This window comes from Pristiophorus japonicus, chromosome 1 (genome assembly GCF_044704955.1).
Source record: "Pristiophorus japonicus isolate sPriJap1 chromosome 1, sPriJap1.hap1, whole genome shotgun sequence".
Lineage (NCBI taxonomy): Eukaryota > Metazoa > Chordata > Chondrichthyes > Pristiophoridae > Pristiophorus > Pristiophorus japonicus.
In genome coordinates, this window is record NC_091977.1 from 396,095,814 (window position 1) to 396,118,315 (window position 22,502).

Below are 22,502 nucleotides of genomic sequence, written 5' to 3' on the forward strand. Positions count from 1 at the left end.
TTAGTTTTTTTATCAAAAGGAGGCATTCCCAGACACTTAGGCCAGTTTTGGCCATTTATGCCACTTTGGCCAGCAAAAACTTACTCCAAATCAACTTAGGTCATCGTATATGGCCTGTTCTGAAAAACATTGCAGGCAGTTAAGAATTCGGCGCAGGTTAGTACATTTAAAGCACCAAGGCTTACAAAGCACTAAACCAACCACAAAAAGTAATCAGCAATCAATCAATAACAAATAAAAAATAGAAGTCCTACCCTTATGCCAGAATCAAGTTTTTTTTTAAAGTTCGGCCCCCCCCCATCAAAACATTCTTTCTTCCCCCCCTGCCCCCCCCCCAATCAAAACACTCTTTCTCCCCCCGCTATCAAAACACTCTTTCTTCCCCCGCCCCTTCCCCCCAAACTCTCCTCCTCCCTCCCCCCAATCAAAACTCTCAAGCACAACCATTAATAAATACAAAATAAAACTGAAGTCCTATATCGGCCCAGGAAGTCAGCTGTCCGGCCGGCCGGTGCGGGAAACCACTAGGCCGGGGATAGGGTGCGGCGAAGATCAGGGCGTCCCTTCGGCCGGGGATAGGGGCTCGAGTATCGGGTCCTGCTCACAGCCCGCAGGACACGCTGGGAGGGCAGGAGCATGCGCGCAGACTTCACTGCACATGCGCGCAGCTGCCAGCGGTGCTTTCTGCACTGGTCTGTTGCTCTGCCCCCCACTTCACTAGCTACGCCATGCTGGGACACCGGAGACTCGGCAGAGCGGGCAGGATGGGGCCCCTTTTTCTCGGCGTCATTTCCAGCGCGCAAAGTCGGCGCATTTAAGCTAAGTGCGCCGAAAAAGGGGTTGGGGAAAATTGGGCCGCAAGAAACTGGGTTGAAACTTCCCAAATTACTTACTATAGAAAGAGCCATTACGACCAGCAGATTTTAATCCCATCGACCTGGGCCACACTGAAATACAAGTCTCAGAACTGAAAGCATATGTGTGAACCCACTGTGGCACCCAGTCTCCTCTCTTTACCATTCTCTTACAACTAACTACACCTTCACTGTGGGTCAAATTATCAAATCCTAGCTGTTACTGAAATTGCTTTGAAGTTCATATCTAGGATCAGGAAGGCTGCCAATCCCTTTGAATTCCAGCCAGTTTCTGATGGATCTACCACATAGGTCAGTAACTCTATCAGTCTTCTCATTATATGAAGAATTGTAGAATATGAGTGAAGCAAACCATAGTGAAATCATTTCCTCCAAAATAATGTTCACCTTCAAGAAATCTAAACAGCATATATCTATTCTATATTAGCATTTATTCCTTTTGCCTTTGAATTGTATGAAATATAAATATAAATATACAGTGTCGGTAGGTTCCTTATGAGATCAGTACCTTGGAGATAACATCTTGAATTTCGCTTCTTGGATGGTATGTCCCATCATCGTATCGAAATCTGTACAGCATATGATCAGGTTTAAACTGGTGTTTATCTGTTACTGAATACCAAAGTGTATTAGTCAAAAATGAGCAGCCACAAAGATAATAAGATCATTGTTGTTTCAAAGCAATGCAGTTGAAACATTATGAAACATTTTTAGCAACTGTAAATAATTTAGTATTAATATAGTATTATAGTATTAATATAGAAATAATATAGTAAATTAATTCATTTATTTATAATTAATTTATAGTATTAATATAGAAATATAGTAAATTAATTCAATATGAATGTCATTTTGTGATATTAAGTATGCATGATCTTGTAAAAATGTTCTACAATTACAATTTCTAATATACATTCCATATTAATAACTTGTAAATGCTAATTACTGTTAAACAAAGTGAAGGTAGGATTTAATCACTGCAGGACAGTTCATAGATTTAAATCAGCTCAATTAACATTTTAACCTTGATAAATGTTAACATACAGTACTCTACCTACAACTTCATTCAGCCTTTAATTGCTGTGCATAGAACTGCTGTTGTAAAGTCAAGAAAAACGCACAATGGAGAAAAATACATTTAGAAAGCACACCTGCAGCTTAATGGAAATAACACACTTGGTACAGGTTGAACCTCCCTTATCCAGAACCGCCTTATCCAAAACCACCCCTTGTCCAGAACCATTCCCGTCCACCGGGTGGCACATGCACAGAACTCCGACATGAACAAATTGAAATCTTTCCTCGCTGCCGACACCCGCAATTGTTGGCCTGATCCTGCGATCCACCGTCCCCCCCCACTCCCCCCGCCCCCCCCCCCCCCCATGATCTCTCCCAGCCCCAAGCCAGCCAGTCCCGATATCCCCTTGCTCAGTACCTGTACCATCCAATTTAACATGACCACCCCTCGTCCAGAAAAATCCCTTATCCAGAACAGGCCAGGTCCCGAGGGTTCCGGATAAGGGAGGTTCAACCTATATACGCATTTGTCTGTGACATGAGAGAGTGCTTGTACATCCTAAATTATCTTGAAGCAAAGCATCTCTGATACAGTATATTAATACTACAGATATACAGATGGATTTCAGGTGGTATCCATTACTGTCCCAGTTTGCTCAGTTTAACGCCCCAAAACCATTCCAAAACAGGTGGTAAGTTAAAGAAAAATTCAACCCTTACAGAAAGGAGAAACATATGCACATTCCAAAGCAGGATGATAACATTACCATGCTAGATAGAAAAGAAATTTGCATGGAGACAATTGATTTCCAAATTGCTAATTCTATGGTAGACCGAGACCAGCACTTTATTGCAACTAAATGAACCCCTAAAGTTTGCAAACCAACTAAGATTATAGAATGAAACCATTCTAAAATCAACAGTGGAAGTTCACATAGTATATTTCAACTTATTATTTCAACTATATTGCATCTCCCTCAATACACCCAGCCAGCACACATATTCACCCCGCAATCACTCACCATGATGGATAATTCCATTCTCTAGCAACGCCTGGCCCAGGTGAACTCCTTCTTCAGGTTTACTGATCTCTTTAATTTCCATTAACCAGGTGACAAACTCACTAAAGTGTCAAAGCAACAAGAAACAGAAACAGGAATTACATCTTTTGCTCCGATTAAAATAATATCACTCCCAAATAGTCACTCAACATTCTGCTACATGCTGCATTTTATCCTGCCAGCATTTCCTTAAGTATGAGGAACTATGGTTAATTGGGAGTTGCTATTGCACACTTTAAATATCTTTGACAACTATATAATGTGCAAAGTTACACTGTGATGAGGACAATGAAGCTTTGTTGAATTTGGCCAGATAAAAGTTAACAGTTTCCTCTGCTACGCTACGCCAAATGTGCAGAAAATCACGAAGGGTCGCTGACCACCAAATCTCCACCCTGACCTAATGTTTCCTCACCTCACCCCAACAAGGAGGGCCACTGGCCGCCCCTTCATGCCCCCTGCATGTAAGTGATGGTGTGGTGGGAAGCATGCCTTCCACGACTGATCCCTCCAGCCCAAGGACGGCTATAACAAGGGCAGTGGTCCCCGGGACAACGGCAGATGGTCCAGTTCCAAGGAATCAAACAAAAATCGATCATCAGGATTCTTCTGCCCCCTTTATGCTGATTGCCTCCTTTTATGGTGCTGTCATGGGACACATTAGCAGAAGCAGACTGCCTCTTGGTGGCAAGGACCCTGCTTTGCATATATAATGAGCCCTGGCCCCAAGAAAAGGTTTGGGATCACAGTGGGATTGGGGTAGCAGGTGGAAGGAAATCCAGCCGACATGTTCTACTTATCAGTAAGCTTCAATCCCTTTCATAAGTATTTGTCTTGCTCTCTGTTAAAGTTATATATTAATATAGCAATAACCGTCTTCAGTTAGAGTGTATTCTACATATCCACTGTCCAAGAAGAAATGTCTTTTAATTATCTAATTGTGCTAGAAGTTTATAAATTTTGTATGCCTGTCTCAGATTACAGATTAAGTTAAATAATCTGGTTACATCCATGCTACCAATGTCATTTAGCATTTTTAAGTCCGAGATCTGTCCTCCCTCAATCTTTTTTCTAAAAAGAACCAATGCATTCTGTGAGGGCATGTTTTGCCATCATTTCACTTTTTACTTTTCATTTATGTTGTCCTGCACACCAAGAAATAAGGACATGGTTTCAATAACTTTCTTAAACATAGAGGAAATTTTCATTCATGTTTATACTTCAGTTTTATTTCAGTTTTAACTCACTTTTATTCTCCTCTATTTTTATTATTTTTAAAAATCATTTCCTGTCTTATGGGGCTCAATTTTCCCCGCTCATTTACGCCATTTTTTTTGGCGCACACCGTTTTCTTTTGCGCATTAATTTTTTTCCAAGTTTCCCTTGCGAGCTGCGCCGGCGTAACTGACTTAGTCATGATTTTTCGAGGCCAGTTTTTTTTGACGTCATTGTCTGTGCCGGTTTTTATAATTTTTTGCAGTTTTGCCAACATATTTTCCTCCTAGGCCGGCGTATCTGGCCACTCCCGAAAAACCTTCTGGGCACTTAAGAAAACCAGCACACATTGAGAAATCGGCGCTGAAAGACGGCATTGTTTTTAAATCAAAGATTTTGGAGGGAGTCAAGAACACTGTAAAAATCAATAATAAAGTTCAACTTTTTTTTATCTGTCAATGTAGTAAATGTAAATTTGTTGGATTTCAGAAGTTCTCTCATTTTTTTACTCACTCACACGCCACCGTCTTGAAGCAGGGCTGGAGGGTCGGCAGAATCAGCCCCGCACCCGGACACAGAGTTCAGGGCTCGGCTAGAAAACAAGCCCTTGGGGGGGGAGGAGAGAGAGAGCGACAGAGAGAGTGAGGTACCGATCGGAAGGCTTCTGAAGACTGCAATGAGTGGGGGGTGGGGCGGGGAAAGGGAGAAGTCACAAGACTGCAATTAGTTAAGGTTGGGGGGGGGGGGAAAGAGGAGAAGGACAAGACCTTGCGTGTGGTCCATTCATACAGACCTTAGGGAGACAGAGAACTGTGAATCTGTCCTGCCTGCTTTCCTGCTGATTTGAGCTTCTTTCAAAGTTAATTTAAGTATGGGAGCAATACGGACAATGCCATATCTTGTGCGAGCTACGTAGGAGACAATTGATTCGACGTCATCGCATCAGGAACATCAGAGCCCGTAGGGTGCTGGGCAGGAGGCCTTACCTATCTCGGGTATATCGAGACAGGCATTCGTACCTCCACCTGAGTGATGCAGACTGTGTCAGAAGGTTACGTTTCCGCAAAGAAGTTGTAACTGAGATCTGTGAGTTGGTAAAAGCGGACTTGAAACCTAGAAGCATCAGGAGGACTGCTTTGTCAGTAGAAGTGAAGGTTATAGCTGCACTTTCATTCTATGCCTCCGGATCATTTCAAGGTACAACTGGGGATGTGTGCACCATATCTCAACTTGCAACACATGTTTCCATTCGCCAGGTGACGGCTGTACTGTTTGTATGGAGTTCATAAAGTATATACTTCATAAAGTTCCCCATGACCGCCCAAACAATCCATGACTCGGCTGTAGGCTTCTCCAGGATTGCTGGCTTCCCAAAGGTACAGGGCTTCCACTCCATTAATGTATAGCTCGTGTGTGACGACATGCATCGCATCATGTCAGTCGATGCAAGATACCCTGGGAACACCCATGATGTGTTCATCTTACGTGACAGCGTTATATCTGCCATGTTTCAGCAGCCAGAAGGGCAGAGCTGGCACTGGGAAACATAGGGTACGGCCTTGCCACCTGGCTCATGACGCCCCTACGCGTAACCTGGACCGAAGCTGACCATGAATATTACATGTCGCGCATTGCAATGCGCAACATCATAGAGAGGACCATTGGCATCTTGAAACAGCATTTCCGATGCCTGGACCATTCTGGAGGCTACATGCTGTACTCCGCTGAGATTGTCGATCAGTTCACTCTTGTGTGCTGCATGCCTTAGCCATCATGAGGCAGCAGCACCTGCTAGTGGAAGACTCACCTGCAGTGAGAGTGGCTGATGACAATCAAGAAAGACTGGTTCAACTGGGCTTGTATTCACTGGAGTTCAGAAGAATGAGAGGGGATCTCATAGAAACGTTTAAAATTCTGACGGGTTTAGACAGGTTAGATGCAGGAAGAATGTTCCCAATGTTGGGGAAGTCCAGAACCAGGGGTCACAGTCTAAGGATAAGGGGTAAGCCATTTAGGACCGAGATGAGGAGAAGCTTCTTTACCCAGAGAATGGTGAACCTGTGGAATTCTCTACCACAGAAAGTTGTTGAGGCCAATTCACTAAATATATTCAAAAAGGAGTTAGATGTAGTCCTTACTACTAGGGGGATCAAGGGGTATGGCGAGAAAGCAGGAATAGGGTACTGAAGTTGCATGTTCAGCCATGAACTCATTGAATGGCGGTGCAGGCTCGAAGGGCCAAATGGCCGACTCCTGCACCTATTTTCTATGTTTCTATGATATGGAAGATGCAGGTGACAAGCAGGAGGAGGACGACGAGGATGAGGAAGCCATGCAAGTGCCTGAGGCCAGAGCACGACGGCCGAGGAGGAAGGGCCATTGTTCCCCTTTAACGATTGCTTGAGCCTTGCACCAGCAGCTCATCCATGAATGCTTTGCCGATGCCGGAGGGCTCAGTGACAACTCTTCCACATGGACATGTTTACTGTTTGGAGCTGTTCCGTAATGTTGTGTTGTGTTTATGGAACAAATAATGGAAGTGATTCAGTTTTAATGTAAAATATATTTTATTCAAAAGTTTAACAAACAGTTCTTTTGTACTTAACTTTACTTTAATAAAATTGTTCTTGTATCAAACTTTACTTTAAGATCACTCTTTAAGATCACTTAAAAACTTTAAGATCACTTACAAACTTTTAAACTTGTAAATATACATAACTTACAAAATACTTTTAATTTGAGAACAGTCACAAAAGTAACAACAATAATAACAACAATAACAACAACAGCAAAGAAAGGCTGCACCCACCCATCTCTCCTCCATTTATTCTAAGAGCGCCCGCTGCACTTGGTCTTGTACATTCCACCACCCCTGCCCGCAGGTGGTGGCGCAGTGTTTCTGGGCTTGGTACCAAGCTTATTCTTTCTAAGGTCTCGGGTGCTGCGCGCCTGTTAAGGGGAGATTGGGGGCGCGGGGGGCAGGGGGGTGGTGGCAGGCAGCAAGTTGGAGGGCTTGGCTTTGGGCTTTTCAGAGGCTGGTGTGGGGATTGGAGTGGGAGTGACAGTTGATTCTATCAATGGGCGCGGGGTCTGGGCATGTTCCCTTATTGCAGCAGTTAACTCCAATATGTTGTCCCTCATGCGCCCTGACAGTGTCTCAACGACCTGCAACATTCCCTCCCTCATGGTCAGTGGCAGTGACTATCTCTGACATTCCCGCCCTCATGGCCATTATTCCCTCACTGATGGCCCCGGACATCGTTCCCATTTCTCGTGTCATTGCTGTTACTTCTCCCGACAATCCCGCTACCTCATCACTCACCCTACTGATACCGTCCAGGAGTGATCGGGTAAGGTCAATGCTCTCCGCACTCAATGACATCATCTGAACCACATCGGTTAGATCTTGCACCTCAGGAGAGCACGGTTAAGGTCTCCTTCCCCGCCTCCCCACGGAAGTGCTTCACTGCACCCCACCACTGGGACCCACAGCCTGGGACGGTGGGGCCCTAGATGTGCCTCGCTGCACCACACCACTGGGACCCGCAACCTCGGAAGGTGGGAAACCGTGGAATGTTCCACCAACACTCAAACCACGAGTCATGGAAGGGGCTGTCACCACAATGAGCGGCACCTCCTCCAAAGTCAGTACAACAGTGGGAGCTTCATCCAGCTCCATCCCCTCACTCCCCCCCACCCCCCCATATTCTTGGTCTGGAGGGTTGGATTGGAAGATGTTCTCCTCTTTAGGCTCATCCGCATCTGAATCTTCTTCTGCATCGTCAGGGTTGGCCTCAAGTTCTGCAAAATATAACAGAACAGTCAAATGGTTAGCAGCAGATGAGGGGGCAGGGTGGGTGGCATGAGTAGGTTCACACATTGCAGGCCAGACAGCAGGCTGATTTGAAGGGCCATGATGAATTTGCTGCACTTACCCTCTCCCTCGAGTGTGGGCCCAGCTTGTGCAGTACTGATTGCCTTTCTCCAGGCAGGGGCCATCAAAGCAGCGACCCTCTCTTCCACGGGTGTCAGTAGGTGCAGATTTGCCGGGTCTCCTCCTGTTCGAGTTCTTTCCCTTTTGTTGTGTGCCACCTTCCTCAGCAAAGATGAAAATCTAACTTTTTAGAGAGGGTGTCTTTCTGCTGGTGGGACATATATACAGCTGGTCACATTTACAATTGCAATTCCATTGAATAAATGAAAATATTACTTTTACTAACTAATTGACCAAGGTCCTGCCACTTCTGTTTACATTGGCCTCCAGATCTCATGGTGGTCACCACTGCGCAGTAATCTTCTGCAACTTGGTTCCAGTGTTTCTTCATTTCTTTGGGTGGAACTTTTGTGTGACCTCTGTTGGTGTCCAGCTCCTGCCATCTGTTCTTAATCATAGTAACTAGTGCTTCCACTTCTTCCTGTAAGAAATACTTGGTCCTTGCACAGCGTTGAATCTTGTATTGCTGCAGCTGCAATTTTTCCAATGCTCTTACACAGCACTCCTTCTCACACACACAACTGGCTCTTTAAAAATGGCCGATTGCCAACTTGGAGCTGTACAGAGCATACGCGTCCATTGCAACGACGTCTGAAACATAACTTTTTTTCCCCGCGCATGCGCAGAAGGTACGGCATCATTTTTTGGCACAGACAGCAGGCTCTACCCCGCCCCCCCAAGGCAACTGGATACGCTGCGCGGTGCCAAATTCGAATTATAGATCAGGGAAACAATGGCAAATTATTTCTGCTGCATTTCTGGCCTAGAAAAACAGGCATAACTCTGGCAATATGCCAGAAAACAGGCTTGTGCAAAATTGAGCCCTTTATCTTGATCTTTATATTCCTTCCTGCTTCCTCCTCTCTATTCACTTTCTGCTTGCTGTTTTTCTTTTCTTACTGGCTTTCTCATTGCTTGATGGTTATCATATTTTTCGATATGATATCCATGATATTCTACCCCTCTTACTTCATCACCTGCTACCTTGACCTCAGATAGTGCACAGCACATGCTACAATAAAACAGTCACAAATATTCCAGAAAATATACCTTGTGTATGTATTTAGAGTCTCGGAAAAAATATGCAGCCATATAAATTTACTTGGTGTATAAAACCGAGAGAAATAGTTGCCTGGGGAAAATATACACCAGTGTTTTACTTGAGATTCCCATGAACTATCATAACCCTTCTAGTAATGGAAGTATTCACACTTGTATTGCAGACTGACTAAAGAGAAGTATTTATTTTAAATTCATATTATATTTTGTCCCTATTTAATTCCCCATTCCCCCACTCCCACCTCATCTCAATGCATAAAAGGGAGAAGGCTGAAAAATATTTTCATGATTTTGCCACTAACATTCTTGAACTGGCCAGTAGGAGGTAGATGCGAACAGGCTGCTCTCGTTTTGAGGAAGCAACTGCTCAAAATGGGCAAGTCCTGAGATAATGATTGTTGGCGAAGTCCAGCACGTGACTGCAACAAACAAGGCTGAAGCTTTTGCAATCATCTTCAGCCAGAAGTGCCAAGCGGATCATCTATCTTGGCTACTCCTGCGATCCCCACCTTCACAGAAGGCAGTTTTCAGCCAATTTGAATCAATCCACGTGATATCAGGAAATGGCTGAGTGAACTGGATGCAGCAGAGGCTATGGACGCTGACAACAACCCAGAACTAGCCGCGCCTCTGGCCAAGCTATTCCACGACTGCTACAACACTGGCATCTACCCATCAAAGTGGAAAATTTCCCAGGTGTGTCCTGTCCACAAAAAGCAGGACAAATACAATCCAGCCAATTTCTGCTCCATCAGCCTACTCTCAATCATCAACAAAATGATGGAAGGAGTCATTGATAGTGCTATAAAACGACACACTTACCAATAACCTGCTCACCGATGCTCAGTTTGGGTTCCATCAGGACCACTCAACTCCAGACCTCATTACAGCCTTGGTCCAAACATGGACAAAACAGCTGAATTCTAGAGATCAGGTGAGAAAGACTGCCCTTGACATCAAGGCAGCATTTGATGAAGTATCGTATCAAGGAGCCCTAGTAAAATTGAAGTCAATGGGAATCAGGGAGAAAACTCCATTGGTTGGAGTCATACCTAGCACAATGGGAGATGGTTGTGGTTATTGGAGACCAATCATCTCATCCCCAGGACATCGCTGCAGGAGTTCCTCATTGTAATGGATTTGCTTCATGGGTTCTTTACTTAAGAATTCATAGCAATACATTGTTATTAAGAATTAGTTGGTTTATTAACAAAGGTTCAACAATCACACTACATATTACCAATTCATCTACTTGGTTCACAACTGCATACCTCATCGTGGATGACTTAGACTCAACTGACTGGGGTTTTATTGAGTCTTGTGGACATCACGTGACTGACTAAGCCACTTACAATGCAATAGCTCTACAACTCTTTTGTTGTGTAACAAATAATCAAGTGCCTCCTGATTAAAAAAAAACGAAACACACTCCAAAAACTTTTCAAGTGCCCCATTGTTTTTTTGTTTTTTGGGGTTTTTTTTGAGGGCACTGAAACACAAATTATACAACTGCCCCTGGCTAAAAGGGGAGTGGGGAACAATAGCTCTACAACTCTTTTGGGGGGGGGGGACAAAATAAACATTAGATCAAGTGCCTCCCGATCTGGGGAACACTCCAGACACTTTTTAACTGCCCCACAATAGCTCTACAAACCTGTGAACATACTCACAGGTGCATACATTACACTCAGGGCAGTGTCCTAGGCCCAACCATCTTCAGCTGCTTCATCAATGACCTTCCCTCCATCATAAGGTCAGAAGTGGGGATGTTTGCTGATGATTGCACAATGTTCAGTTCCATTTGCAACTCCTCAGATAATGAAGCAGTCCGTGCCCGCATGCAGCAAGACCTGGACGACATTCAGGTTTGGCCTGTTAAATGGCAAGTAACATTTGCGCCACACAATTGCCATGCAATGACTATCTCCAACAAGAGAGAATCTAACTAGCTCCCCCTGACAGTCGAGGGCATTACCATCACCGAATCCCCTATCATCAACATCCTGGGGCTACCATTGACCAGAAACTTAACTGGACTAGCCACATAAATATTGCGGCTACAAGAGCAGGTCAGCAGCTGGGTATTCTGTGGTGAGTGACTCACCTCCTGACTCTCCAAAGCCTTTCCACCATCTGCAAGGCACAAGTCAGGAGTGTGATGGAATATTCTCCACTTGCTGGATGAGTGAAGCTCCAACAACACTCAAGATGCTCAACACCATTTGGGACAAACCAGCCCGCTTGATTGAAATCCCATCCACCACCGTAAACATTCACTCCCTCTACTACCGATGCACCTTGGCTGCAGTGTTACCATCTACAAGAAGCACTGCAACAACTCACCAAGGCTTCTTCGACAGCACCTCCCAAAGCCGCAACCTCTACCACCGAGAAGGACAAGGGCAGCAGGCGTATGGGAACACCATCACCTCCAAGTTCCCCTCCAAGTCACACACCATCTTGACTTGGAAATATATCACCGTTCCTTCATTGTCACTGGGTCCAAATCCTGGGATTCTCTCCCTAACCGCACTGTGGAGTACCTTCACCACACGGACTGTAGCAGTTCAAGAAAGCAGCTTACCACCACCATCTTCTGAAGTGCAATTAGAGACGGGCAATAAATCCTGGCCTTGTCAGGGATGCCCACATCCCGTGAATGAATAAAATAAAAAGGTGCAGCCAGAGTGTAGGGAGAAGCGGTCCCCGGCGTTCTGTGGCAGTACCACATTATCGGCTCCAGCAAGTTTTTAAGTAGCTGAGCCATTCAGACTGCAAATGTCCCAGCTTCAATCCACAGTCTTTGGTAATTTGGCTGATCTCAGCCAGGATAGTGGCCGTAGTGCTATAATTAGCCCCAATGCCCATGAGCTAGGAAAAATCATCTATGTTTCCTATTCTGATCACTGACCCCTGTTATAAAGCAAATGCATGGGCATTGGGTAAGGACAGGTTTAATCTCAGCTATTATGACACCTACTGTCGAATAGCCCATGAACATTCAACGTCAAGGTTCACATATCAATAAAAGGTACTTTGATGAAGTATCCAAGGGCATCCAGAAGAATGCCAGAAGTACGCCAGAAGAACTTTATCCTAAGACTGATTCAACATTTTCATTCGTGAAGGGAAAGAGGAAAATTATCAGAGACAAAATAAGTGTTGTTGCAGTCGTTAATGTTGAACCCTCATACCTGCCCAAGAAGCATTTTGGAAAAGTGCTGAGTTTCCTTTTTCTGTCCTTGATTACATTTTCCTGTTTACACATCATATGGTAGAGCTTTTCCCCTTTTTCGGAGATCATCACCCAGGTATCTTGCTCCACGCCTAGTTTCAAATCTAGTGAAAAAAGTCAACATCCTTTACATTTCAAAGCTATTATCGAAGTTGTTGTATGCAATTTATAGTAGAATGCTGTTAAATTAAGTGATTTCTCCATTTCTCTCAAAAATACAATTTCTAGAACTCCTCCTCCCTGATCCACAAAATCTTTAATGAATTACACTGGCGGTCCCAAGAGACCCTCCAGAGCAATTCTAAAAAATTGCCTCCATTAAGGAACCCAACAAATTAAAACTTAGCTTTCACTGAGAGGATTAATTAAAGAATCAGAAAATGTTCAAAAAGGATAACTGTAGAACTGGAAATCATGGTGAAAAACCCTGAATAAACTGTTGGTGTTTGAGCAATGGAAAACAATTAAAAAAAGAAAAGGAAAGCAGATGTGAAAACCAAAGGAAGTTATTCGAATCCACCATAGGAAGACATGTTTTAGTGAACCCCCAAAATCTCAGATTAAAAAACATTTGCCCAATTTGGGTTTAAGAAGTTCACTGATTCATTGAACTGGACATCTTACATACAGCTAAGGAAACAAATTCTGCAAAGAAAAATCTATTCTTTGGACAAATTAACCCTTGATATTAACCTAATAAATCTAGCGGGGACGGGAATTTGGGGCGGCCGGACAACTGTTCTGACATCCTGCAATTGTACTCTCCATGGACGTTGTTCCCACAATTTCCCTGTGCCGCTTTGAGCCAGCCGCTAGGAAGTCTTTGTTATTCATCTGGGATGGTGGTGGGAAAAAAGGAGATTACTATCCTAGCTTTACCCCACCCTCCTCCAACTTGGGGAGACACCTGGCTTTCATTTGATTGGTTAAATTGGGCAATTCAGTAATTTTGTTGATCAAAATTGCATTTCCACACTTCTATGTTTCCCCATACTGGAACTCCAAGACAAAGAGCTACCCAAGGCCACTCTAGACTTTTAAAGTATTTAAGGAAACTTCTTTTTTATAATAAAAATATTTTTGGCTTTTCTCAATGGCTCAGTGAATGTTGATAATGAGTAACTGAACTATACAGATCAGGAAGGTCTCAGATATGATTATCTGTCTATCCTGAGTTAGATGATCTCAGTCAGGACAATTGTAGGGATGCAGCAATTTCCAAAGTCTGAGATGCATTCTTCTGTCACACTATGAATATTAAGAGGATATCTGCCTTTTGTGACTTAACCTTACTTGGGAAAATAAATAGCAGGTATGCCATATAATCAGAATTCCCAAACCAGGAGCAGAAAAGCTTCAATTGTCTCTGCTTTGGATGAGGAAAACCTATTAAGTACATCCAGAGCTTTCCATTTCTGTTTGAAGTCATTTTGAGATGACTCAGTTCTTCAATTACCCAAGGAAAAGTCTTGGATCAAGTTTCGGTTCTCATGGTAGCACATCACATGCTTTCATCACTCTGCACATTTAAGACGCCTAACAAATAATGTGTCACAATTCTGTCCACCCATGATAACAATGCTCAGTCATTGTTGAGAAGTTTCCTTCTCCGGGTGTACATTTATGCTTTAACTCCCACTGTTGAATTGTTTGATTAAATCTGGAGTCTTGATGGAATTGAAGGACCAAATGGAATTCCTGAGTTTCAGGAAATTAACGTGTTCCATCGATTTTTCTTGCAATCTTTAGGCTGGAGAAACTCTCAGACTCAAAGGCTTGTTTTTAGGGATTGCAACATTATGACACATCAAAAAGGGTGCATAGAAAAATTTTAATATTCTCTTACAAATTTGTTTTGTTTGGCACTAAATACTAATAGAACAAAGAGCTGATCAGAAAATTACAAAAAGCTGTAGAACCAGGTGGTGTCCTACTGTGGAAAAGATAAAACAAAAGAAATGTTAGTTATGCTGCAGCTGGTATAGCTGAATCAGGGACATTCCCCTGAGGTTGTTTGTGCCTTTCTACCCGACCACCCTGATGAAAACGGATATTCTGGCTTAATAATCCTTGGAGCATAGAACACAACTAATAGCCAAATGCCATTAGCAAGCGTGAACTTCTGAGAGCCAGAATATCAAGTTCACAGTAAAATCTTAACTCTGCTAGAATATCATATTTTAGAGCAATGCTTCTTCTTAAAAGAATGCATATGGTTTTAGTTGACCTCACACAATAATATTCTGGGACATGAAAAATGCTTCCTATTGTAACATAGATTGTAAAGGCAGTTCAGGAAGCTGACAAGAAACCTGTGGTTTTGAAATGCCTTTATTGGCCTGGAGATTCCGGCCTCCCTGGGTCCGTACTGAGTGTCTACGGACCCGAGAATGCATCGCAAAAGCCGGTTTTCCAGCACAATGCACATGCGTTGAAAACCGGCTTTTCCGATCTGTCAAGCTGGAGCTTAACAGATCATCCGTATATCGGGAGCGAGGACATTTGCAAGGGCAAGATTGCAAGATTTACCCATATCTTGCCCAGCAAATGTCCTCAAAATTCTTGCGCCTAATAAAAGCAGGCGCATAGCCTACTTTTACAGGCATAAGAGTTTTAAAACATACAAAAATATAATAAAATTAAATTAAAAAAATATTTTATTTTTTAAAACCCTGCCCACTACGTTAAATTTATTTTAAATCATAATTTAAAAAACTTTTTAAACACTCAGAAAACATTCTTTTCTCTAAGGTATTTATTAACTTTAATGTCAATTACTTTTAATTATGTGAGATGTGTTTTTAATTTTTAATTTGGTGTTATTGTGTTTGTTTTTTTTTCTCAATTAATAGCAATGAGAACTCGTACATACAGAGTTCCCATTGCTATTAATTGAGAATACTTTACCTGATTGGTTGAGCAGTCAAACGTGACTGCATCTCCTGCGTTCGAACCTGGAGGACAGGAGCGCGCTTCGCAGCACGGGAAGAGAAGCCTCCTCAACAGAATCTCAAGCTCCTCCGGGACCACCAGGTATTGCATAGATATTTTTCAGATTAGAGGCATCCGCTCGCGGGAAGCCTCCGACCGCAATTTCAGTCCCAATGTCTTTTCTGCCATCTCTTTGGTATTCTCATTAAGTAGAGGCAGAGTTGAATTTAAACAATTCCCTTGAAGGTCTGTTATGACAACTACAACATTTGGTAAACACCCCAATAGCCAAACAAGACCAAAGGGAAATTCATTATGTAAGCTGGAAACAACAGTGAACTACAGAAAGCTGCATGTCTCTCAGTAATGACCATGAGCAAGTGAACATTCAGATTCAGCCAATAAAGAAGGTACCCTTCGAGGGCATATCCTATCACAGTCGAAGGAAATTTCATTAAAATTATGTTTTGAAATTAAATTATTTAATCACAGGATGGAACGGAGAACCCTTCTCCATCAATACATGCATACAAGTAAAAATCCTAACCCTGACTAATCTAAAAGCCACATGGCTTTTTTCAACTCCTTATACAAAAGGGGAATTGCATAGATCCCAAGCTGGAAGGGAAGTGGTGATACTTAAGACATTGTCCACTGCATTAAGAGCCTAGTATATGATATTATAGAAACCTTTGAAGAAACTCAAAAAGTGAAATATTTGGGAAGGGGTCTTTTGAAATCAGCATGGGAACTCCTGTGCAGCCCACATCCCGCTCAACTACCCGCAACACAATAGTTGCAGAAATTCGTGAACTCCAGTTACAAACACTCTAACAGAGCGCCACTTTTACATTCCGGAAGCCAGCCCAGGTGCAGATCTCACAGAAACCAGAACCCAAGTGACTTAACCTATAGAACATAAACCAGAGGGTAGTGCAAAAATAGACTGGTTCAAAAGCAAGGATCAACGCAACATTCATGTATTTGGTATTCCCGAGGAACGCTATGCCTTCATCCATGACAATCAATAACTGATTGGAAATAATTGACAAAGTCCACAAGACAATTGCTCCCATACTTTCAGATCCATATTGCCAGGTTTTGCTGGGCAGGAAGGCAGCAGAAAATATGCCTAAAATGGTTCTAACACCCCCAAAAAGTTAGCTTTAGCACTCACTGGGCCATTCAACTACAGGGTATCATTGGGACAAGGCCTCTCTGAAATCTTTGGCTTGGCTTGACTTGGCTTGGCTTGGTTTAGCAGCAAATATCACCTGAACAGCTCCATTACACACTCCATCCTCTCATAAGCTTTATAAAGGACAATGGGTGCACAGAGGCACACAGATTGTACCGCTAACTCTAGAAATCTGGAAGGAATCAGAGGATCTTCGTGCCATCAGTTTCAGGATGTGGCATGATAGAGACACCAATGGGATAGACAATTTGTTCCACCAGGGCTAGATCATGTCCCTCCAGCAACTGGCCATCAGATTTCATCTCACCGAACACAATTATGTCCATTAACTTCAAATCCACCACTACATGCAAGTTCTCACCATGTTCAGTAAAATTCACTCAAACAAACCCTGTTAAAGCTGGTCCTCTTCAACACACAGCTGCTCCACAGGCATGCCGAAGCCCTCTACTCGATACTATGCAGCAAATAAAACCTACATGATTTAGACGAAGGAATTGAATGCAATATCTCCAAGTTTGCAGATGACACTAAGCTGGGTGGCTGTGTGGAGGATGCTAAGAGGCTGCAGTGTGACTTGGACAGGTTAGGTGAGTGGGCAAATGCATGGCAGATGCACTATAATGTGGATAAATGTGAAGTTATCCACTTTGGTGGCAAAAACAAGGCGGCAGAATATTAACTGAATGGTCACAGATTAGGAAAAAGGGAGGTGCAACAAGACCTGGGTGTCACGGTACATCAGTCATTGAAAGTTGGCATGCAGGTACAGCAGGCAGTGAAGAAGGCAAATGGCATGTTGGCCTTCATAGCGAGAGGATTTGAGTACAGGAGCAGGGAGGCCTTACTGCAGTTGTACAGTGCCTTGGTGAGGCCACACCTTGAATATGGTGTACAGTTTTGGTCTCCTAATCTGAGGAAGGACATTCTTGCTATTGAGGGAGTGCAGCGAAGGTTCACCAGACTAATTCCCGGGATGGCAGGACTGACATATGAAGAAAGACTGGATCGACTAGGCTTATATTCACTGGAATTTAGAAGGATGAGAGGGGATCTCATAGAAACATATAAAATTCTGATGGGATTGGACAGGTTAGATGCAGTAAGAATGGTCCCGATGTTGGGGAAGTCCAGAACGAGGGGTCACAGTCTAAGGATAAGTGGTAAGCCATTTAGGACCGAGATGAGGAGAAACTTCTTCACTCAGAGAATTGTGAACCTGTGGAATTCTCTATCACAGAAAGTTGTTGAGGCCAGTCCGTTAGTTATATTCAAAAGGGAGTTAGATGTGGCCCTTATGGCTAAAGGGATCAAGGGGTATGGAGAGAAAGCAGGAATGGGGTACTAAAGTTGCATGATCAGCCATGCTTATATTGAATGGTGGTGCAGCTCGAAGGGCCGAATGGCCTACTCCTGCACCTATTTTCTATGTTTCGATGTTTCTATGACTCCTGGGAGCATAATTTGGGAAGCCTGTTTTCAGGAGAAGATTGGAAAGATGCAATACTGCCTCACAACGTCCATCTGTAACCCAATGAAGGAAAGCCAACTCAGAATCCTCAGCAAGCATACCTTACCCTGCACAAACTTAGAAAATTGCATCCAACTCAGGCAGGTAAGTGCTGGTGGAACTGTGGTCACAAGGACATACTCATTCAGGTCCTGCCCCACCCTCCAATTGTTCTGTACAGTGCTGCTGGAAGCTAGTGAAGCGATGATAGGTCCAACTATCCACACATACATACTCAGCCTACTACCATAACGGGAAGAAATTTCTGCCATTCAAATGCTCAGGCAGACCAAACTCTAGCAAAAAGATGCATCCCCCTGTGTAGCTCAATCCAACTCCCTACAACAAACATGTGGTCTAATGTGGGACATATGAAAGTTAGAACAAGTTCTACATGGACTGTGCATGGAGCTGGAAGAACATCAGAAGATACAGGACCCCCTTCCTGAGGACCAGCCACTCACCCAGCCCAAAGCTTCCACATCCGGAGCAGTCCCAGGACTACGTGCTGAGGAAACATTACTCATGATGCACAATATTAACTAGGACCTGTTTCTGCTATCTGTACAGTCCTGTGTTTCTAAGGTAATTGGGATACAGCGGAGTGAGAGATGGGGATGGGTTAATTAAATATGTCTAGTGATGTGTCATGGTTTCTGAAGCTTGCTTGACTGCAAAAAAAAACATTCTCACTTTTCTCATTATCCGAGGACTGTGATTTAAACTAGGTGCAAGAAACTATAAATATTGTATTAAACTTCTGGCTTAACTAGTTAAACAAATTAATATAACTATAAATAATTGAATTAAGACTTCAACTAATTAAATAAATTAAATAAGGCAAGACTAAGATATGTCAGAGCAGGTTGTGTGTCTGGACTGCAGTATGTGGGAGTTTGTGGACAGCGAGACTGTCCCGAGCAAACACGTCTGCAGGAGGTGTCTCCATCTCGAATATCTCCGACTCAGAGTCATTAAGCTGGAGTGCGAGTTGGAGACACCCCGAAACCATAAGGGAGGAGGAGGAATTTTTGGACAGTTTTATATAGAATACAGTCAAAGCCCAGAGGAAAGCACAGGTTCAGGAAAGGGAGGGTGTGACTGTTAGGGAGCCGGGTCACTGGGATTTAGGAGAGATTGAGAAAGATATCCTGCAGACACTGGTCCTGTCCAACAGGTATGATGTACTCACTACCTGTGAGGACAAGGAGAAAGACTGTGGGGAGGACAGCCACAATGCAGACCAAGGCACCATGGCTCAAAAGGCTATTCAGGGGGTGGAGGAAAGAGCAGAATAGAAATGTGGTAGTGATAGGGGACTCTATAATTAGGGGGATGGATAGCGTCCTCTGCAACCAAGAAGGGTGCGTTGCCTACCTCATGCCAGGTTAAAGGATATCTCACGGTGGCTGGAGAGGAACTTGTAAAGGGAGGTGGTAAATTCATTTGCCATGGTCCATGCTGGAACAAACGACATAGGTAGGAACAGGGAGGAGGTCCCGCTGAAAGAGTATCAGAAGTTAGGCTCTAAATTAAAAAGCAGGACCTAGAGGATCATAATCTCTGGATTATTGCCTGAGCCACGTGCAAATTGGCATAGAAGCAGACAGATCAAGAGAATTAACACGTGGCTAAAGGGTTGCTGTGTGAAAGAGGGGTTCCTTTTCATGGGACACTGGCACCAGTTCTGGGACAGGAAGGAGATGTATCGAAGGGACGGGCTCCAGCTGAACTGGGATGGGACCACGTGTCCTAGCAGAAAGGATAAAAAAGGATAAATAGGGAGGTGGCAAAGGTTTTAAACTAGTAAGATGGGGGGAGGGATCTACAAGAAATGTAACCACCCTAAATGTCAATGGATGCCACACCCACTCAAATCTGAACAATAATATATGATAGATGATTTCTAAAATTGTCCTATAAATAATGCTGGCCTAATGAAAATCATTACAATGCAGAATGTGTTGATGGTCATGAAATGTGATGTCTGTGATGATTTTGCTAGCGGCGGTACTTTTGTCATGCATATGCTGTGTGTCGTACTGGACTTACCTTGTGACCCTAGCATTCCCTTCTCCTCTAATAACCTCATTTGTGTTTTGCAGCTCAGCCAGCAGTGCGGCCCCAGGCAAGACCACAGAGGCCAGAAGATGGGGACGCAGGGCCGGACGATCCTACATCTGGTGCTGAGGAGCTCTGATTCTCGCCCGTCAATCCGCCGGGTCGGTTCTCTAAGGATCAAAGCGCGGACTTCGAGGAACATGCACCTCACTTTCCTGCCACCCTCCCCTTCTTCTCCCCACTCTACCCCTTCCCTTCCTTGCTCCAGAAGCCATTCCACCCCAAGGCCATCTAGTGCTCCGCCGGTCATTCCCGCCTCCACTCTGGAGGTACCGGGCACCTTGCCACAGGGCACCTCATTTGTCCCCAGGACGGCACCGACCCCGCGGAGGTTTTGTGGGAGCAGCAGGTCTGTTCCACGAGTGCCACATGAGATCAGAGAGATGGTACAGTTGTCCAGGAGAACTGTAGACATTGGTGACCAGATCCTCGATGCATTGGGGGTCATATCCCGACAGCTGGCCACCATCTCCGGCACCATGACTGAGTAGGTTCCACGGATAGCGGAGGCCCTGTAGGCGATAGCCAGGAACACTGCTGGCACAGGCCTCCCAGTGGTCCAGGAGCATGGCACGCCACCCCTAGGTACCGCACCACCAGTGCCAATGACAGATGAGAGGCAGGACCAAGATCCTGCTTCTCGATCAGAGAATGTTCCCACCTCGGCACCTCCCGCTCCCGTGCCTTCTGCCTTCATCCGGCCCAATGAGGCACTGCCTCAGGAGCTCTTCAGCCAGGCGGCATGGAGTGAGGAGGGGAAGGGGTAGAGGTGGGGAGAAGAAGGGGAGGGGGGAAGGAAAGTGAGGTGTATGTCCGCAGGTGATGGCTGTGTTATATCTCCATTTGGGTCTATGCAATTTGTTGTAATGTATGGGGGGAGGGGGCCACCCTCCTGCTTTGCATTTGTATTCTGTGTTGCTGGACATGTTGAACATTTGATTGATGTCAATGGTCGAAAAAGTGGGGTGGGAGCGGGGTGTTTTTGCCCGTGATACTTATGATTTCAGACCAATGGTCGTATAAAATGTTTTTACTCAATATAACCTTGTTGCACATTGTCTCAGATAGCTGGACCGTTACACACTGGTGATTCCTTAACATGAAAGGGTTAAATAAAACTTAACTTGAATGAACTTAAAATTTAACTGGCACCAAGGTGATACCCACCATTGATGTCTGAGTTCCACACCCACAGCAGTGTGTCAGCGTTGTCAATCACATCAACGTTCTTTCAGGCAAATCGTTCAGTTATGAGCTCCTGACATAGAAACATTGGGCCCAAGTTTCCACATGATTTGCGCCTGATTGTTAGGAGCAACTGGTGGAGAACGGACTCTCTTAGAAATCGCAATTCTCCACATTTTTTTTTCTGCAGTTCTAGTCAGGTAGAACAGTTCTACTTTGGAACATAATTTTTTTTTTCAAAAGGGGGCGTGTCCGGCCACTGACGCCTGATTTGAAAGTTTCCACTGTGAAAACGTACTCCAAACTAAAGTAGAATGGAGCAAGTGAAGATTTTTGTAGAACTGAAAAAACCTGTTCTACACATTAAAAAATCAGGCGCAGGTTACAAATTAGGCGTCCAGAACGAGGTGGGGGGGGGGAGGGAAGTCATTAAATTCTATAATATATCCTTATTTATACTTATACAAATATTATACAAATAAATCCAACCTGAATAAACATTTATAAGCACAGAAAATATTAAATAAACCATCTTCCTACCTGTGTGAAAGTGCTTCAGACAGGCCTTTCGGGACCGAAGGCTGAACGGGCCGGCCCGAGACTTCGGGCAGGGCCCGTCCCCAGCACCAGATTTACAGGTAGGTGGCGTTGGGTTGGGTCGGGTCGGGGAGGTTCGGTTAGGGTTAGGGGGGCGGGGGGGGAAAGAGAGAGAGGGAGGGGGAGAGAGAGAGAGAGAGAGAGAGAGAGAGGAGGGGGGGAGAGAGAGAGAGGGGGGTGAGAGAGAGAGATGGGGGGGAGAGAGAGAGAGGGGGGGGAGGGAAAGAGAGGGAGGGAGGGGGAGAGGGAGGGAGGGGGGGAGGTCAGGTCGAATCCAGTCCGGGAGCGGGAGTCGGGTCCAGTGGGGGTGGGGGGTCGGGTCGGGGGGCGGGAGCGCGGGTCGGTTGGGTCCAGTCGGGGGGGGGCAGGAAGCGGGAACAGGAGCGCGGGTCGGGTCCAGTCGGGGGGGCAGGGAGCGGGAACAGGAGCGCGGGTCGGGTCCAGTCGGGGGGGCGGGGAGCGGGAACAGGAGCTCGGGTCGGGTCAGTCGGCAGGGGGGGGGGG

The 22,502-nt window shown here is 44.6% G+C and overlaps 1 protein-coding gene across 1 annotated transcript in view; it reads right to left on the minus strand.

Moving 5' to 3' along the window:
- Positions 1-22,502, minus strand: part of prex2 (phosphatidylinositol-3,4,5-trisphosphate-dependent Rac exchange factor 2) — a 910,511-nt gene that overhangs the window by 633,905 nt on the left and 254,104 nt on the right. Inside the window, exons 10-12 of the mRNA XM_070891336.1 lie at positions 12,416-12,560; positions 2,915-3,015; positions 1,384-1,487 (exon numbers count right to left, since the gene is read on the minus strand). Coding sequence (XP_070747437.1) covers positions 1,384-1,487; positions 2,915-3,015; positions 12,416-12,560 — 350 coding nt within the window. The remainder of the gene's footprint in view (positions 1-1,383; positions 1,488-2,914; positions 3,016-12,415; positions 12,561-22,502) is intronic.